The following is a 4,011-nucleotide window of genomic DNA, read 5'->3' as shown; positions in this document are numbered from 1 at the left end:
TATAATAAGTATAAGGCATTTCCTCTTTGTAAAACACAGAACTTTGTAAATAGAAACTACATGTGCTCTACAAACAATGTACATATTTCTTAACAAGCGTGATATCATTTTTTATATTTTTCAAAGTTTTCCTTCTGTAAAATTAAAATACAAATACCTAAATTATATATGCACGGAAACAGCAAATTACCTCCACTGTAAGGTTTTCTGGATGTTCTCTCTAGACCTCTGATGTGGAGAAAGAGGTGCTTCAACTGACCTGTTGTGTGCAGACCTCTCCAATTATTAATGCAGTATTACTTCATTATTACAGAGTAATATTAGGCCTATTTGAAAAAAATATGTAATAATGTTCTCATGCATATCCTACATATGTCCTAATAATAATTTATTTTTTCTTAATTTAAATACTTATAAAGCCCATGTGTTCCCAGATCTGAAATGTCATACCACATGAACAGGTACAAGCAGTTGACATAATAAGAATATCTGGAAAAAGCATGTTGAGTATAAAGGTTCTTAGTAGGAATTATGAAAATGTAATATTTTATAAATAAAAATGATACATTTCTTGTTTTATGGATTTTATGCGCTGCATACTAAAGGTGTTTCTTCAAGATTTACAAAGTACATTTTTCTAAGAAGTATGTAATTATTATAGAGGATATAAAGGTAAATGTGGCCAATATAAGAACGCCTTCTAAGTATCAAATGGTTGATGAATATGGAATTAAAAACATTTTGAAATTCAGTGGAATCCTGAAACAGAGAGAGAGAGATGTCCCATAGGTATTTTCGTCACTCCATTCATTAAAATGTCAAGGACCTCTAACTTTGGAGTTAATGGCGAATATTATAGGAATTAGCTCAGCAACCCATATGAATTCTGTCCACGCCCCAGCCCATCTTTACACATTCACATAGCTTCACACGCTCACCCCATTTTATACAGAAATACTCATCCAACTTTACACAGAAATACTTAGCCAGCTGTACACAGACATTCACTCAGCTTTCCACATTAACTCAGCTTTACATGTTCAGCCAGTTTTACACACTCTTCTAGATTTACCCCGCTTTACATACTGATCCTGATTTACACACTGATTCAGCTTTACATTTTCACCCATCTTTACATAGACATGCTAACCGAACTTTACGCAGATATGCTAACAGCTTTACACACTCACACAGCTTTACGCAGACATTCACCCAGCTTTACGCAGATATGCTAATACCTAGCTCGATACAAACGTTGTTAAAACCTGGATTGCCAGGTGCCTTAGAACAGTCAAGAGATCTCTGAAGCTCGTCCTTTCGACAAGGCAACAACAAACCCACAGAAATCAATAAACAAGGAACATGCAATTAAAACACAAAATATGTCTTAATAAATAAATACATTCTTGACAATAGGTAGAAGACACTGCTTATCTGATTATACTCACAGTACACTGTTTATACTCTTATACTAAGTATGTAAATATGTTCCTCATCTAAGGGTTTTTATTTGTGTTTATGCATGTGTTTGTGTTTGTCTCTTTATGTGTGCACATACGTGCTTGTTTGTGTGTGTGTGCGCGTGTATACATATATACGTGTGTCGGTGTAAGTGTGCCTATGTGTGTGTATATATGTGTGCACATGCAAGTGTGTGTATACGTATGTGAACGTGTGTGCTCACTGTAGTAGTTGCTGGCGTCCTGTGTACCGCTGATATTGCCATGTTCATCAATAGTGAGGAACCACTGTGTGCGACTGTAGAGGCGGCGTATGCGCACGTCTCCGCCCTCCATGTAGTCGTAGTTACGGGTGTAGCGCTCGTGCTTGGAGCAGTTGGAGAGCACACGCTCAATGCTCTGATCAACTGTGGCCCCGCCCACTACACCCATCCACAGCAGCAGTCGCAGGTACAGTCCACACAGTAGGTCTGGCCTTGTCCAGCCCCAAACCCATTTGTGCATTATAAGGCACTGCTGGGGGTAGCCAGGGGAAGCATGCTGGGATAGAACGCCCTAGATCCGGCCACGGGCTACCCCAGACCCGGCCTCGCCGGCAACACACATCCCTCAGCCCTGCGGGGCAGCTCCCACGTGCGCGCTGTCGTAGAAAAGCTGTGTATCTCCCTTCGTCTGTCTCTCCCTCTATCCCCCTCTCTCGCTCAGAGCTGTGTTATCTCTCACACGGCAGGACTGAGGCAGAGATAGCTGAGGCTAGTCTGTGGCAGAAAGAACACACAGTACAACAAGACATGTGTAACGACTACAGGTAATTCTCAGCAGTTAGCTGGTAACTGCTCAATAGCTGCTGTGTCAACTGAGGACAGCTTTAAATCTGAACACTTTCTCTCCCTCCCTCTCTCTCTCTCTCTCTCTCTCTCTCTCTCACACGATCACCTCTGTCTGTCTGTCTGTCTGTCTGTCTATCTTCTTCAATACACAATAACATCTACCATCATCTCGAAAAAACAAACTCAAATTGACTCACATGTGCTCCATGCAGCTGCTGGAAACAGCGATCTTCGCCCGCAATGGGTGAGCGGCTGGGAGTGCATACGCTCCGCGCGTGTGTGGGTGTGTGTATGTGAAGTGTGTGTGAGCTTATTGAGTGTGTGTGCATGGAGCAAACTGTTGCCTCTGCTGTGCATCTCCCCTGTTTGTGAGTGCGGAGGGAACTCTGATAAATGCTTTCTGCTGACCTCACACTGCTGTAATTACACTCCAACCACTCAGATACAGCCAAGAGACGCACACAAGGCAGGGGGCTGGGGGGGGGGGGTCCGAGGAGAAGGAGAAGGGGGTGGGAGAGGAGAGAGGAGGGAAAGAGCGAGGAAAAAAGAAGGAGAGGGACAGGAGGAGGAAAAGGAAGAGGGGGACAGAGAGGGAAAGAATTGTGGAGAGAGAACGGTTGAAGTACGGAGGGTTCAGTAATAGGTAGTTGTAAGTGTGAGTGAAAGTTGAGGAATTCCTCGGGGATATTTGCATGTGAACTCCTCCAATTCTCCACTCTACTCCATCTCTTCTGCCTTCTCCAGTATACCAACCATTCAGAGTCACTTCTACACAGCCACACAGCTAACATGCGTGTGTAGTGCCAAGGGAACATCAAAGCTCTGTTCTCCAGTGGCTGACTGAATGCGTATGTGTGTGTCCGTGTGCTGGCAGAACATGTAGTAATCGCAGCATAGCAATTACCGTGTGACACACAGTGAGGGTGGAGGCGTGGTAGAGGTGGGGGGAATAGCGGTGGGGATGAGGTGTGGTGGTGGAGTAGAGAGGGTGGAGGTATGGGGAGGAGGTAGAGGTGGGGTGGACGTGTGTTGGAGATGGGGGAGGGGGGAGTGGAGGTGTGGCAGGTGGAGGTGCGGTGGAGACGCAGTGGACGCGGACTGAAGGTGTGGGGGAGGGACGTGGGGTGGAGGTGTGGTGGAGGGGGTGCGCGGGGTGGAGCTGGGGTGGAGTTCATCCCTCCAACTCACCATCTCATTCCCCAAACAGTCGTCTAAACAGCTTGATCTGTCAGCAGCCAGACATCTGAACACCCCCACACCACTTACTCCCTCTTGCTTTAAAGCATGGTACAGTCGGACTTCAGGACACACACAACACACATCTATTTACTTACACGCAGGCAGATAATCATGTTCAAGAACTTTTTTAAACGAAAGTCAACTAAGTGCTCCTCAGTGCCGAACCCCAGCAGGAAGAGCTGAACATTGTTATATTCTGGAGAAAGCACAGAGTCTGGAACCGCCAGAGAACTGTCTGGGTCCTCTGAGAATGTTCACTGTTGCAGGCTGTGCTTTATTAAAGTAAATATTTGCAGGGCGGTTTTAAATAGCAGCCTGTAATCCTGACCTCTGAAACGCTGCATGAAACCTAGAGTCAGACTGAGACATACTCACATTTCAATACTGAAGCTTTCAGAAGATTAAACTCAACGCTGGACTGAAACACTAATTAATCAAGGATTTGACAGAGCCTGCTCTTCCTTAGGCAGCTGTTGGCACCT

The 4,011-nt window shown here is 44.9% G+C and overlaps 1 protein-coding gene across 1 annotated transcript in view; it reads right to left on the bottom strand.

The window, feature by feature from the left end:
* fgf7 (fibroblast growth factor 7) overlaps positions 1-2,645 on the bottom strand; it is a 13,269-nt gene extending 10,624 nt beyond the window's left edge. Inside the window, exons 1-2 of the mRNA XM_035525464.1 lie at positions 2,488-2,645; positions 1,685-2,218 (exon numbers count right to left, since the gene is read on the bottom strand). Coding sequence (XP_035381357.1) covers positions 1,685-1,964 — 280 coding nt within the window. The 5' untranslated portion in view covers positions 1,965-2,218; positions 2,488-2,645. The remainder of the gene's footprint in view (positions 1-1,684; positions 2,219-2,487) is intronic.
* Between the last annotated feature and the right edge of the window lie 1,366 nt (positions 2,646-4,011).

The sequence above is a fragment of the Electrophorus electricus genome, chromosome 4, assembly GCF_013358815.1.
Source record: "Electrophorus electricus isolate fEleEle1 chromosome 4, fEleEle1.pri, whole genome shotgun sequence".
NCBI lineage: Eukaryota > Metazoa > Chordata > Actinopteri > Gymnotiformes > Gymnotidae > Electrophorus > Electrophorus electricus.
Note: the sequence above shows the minus strand (reverse complement) of the source record. Positions and strands in the feature narration are given on the sequence as shown.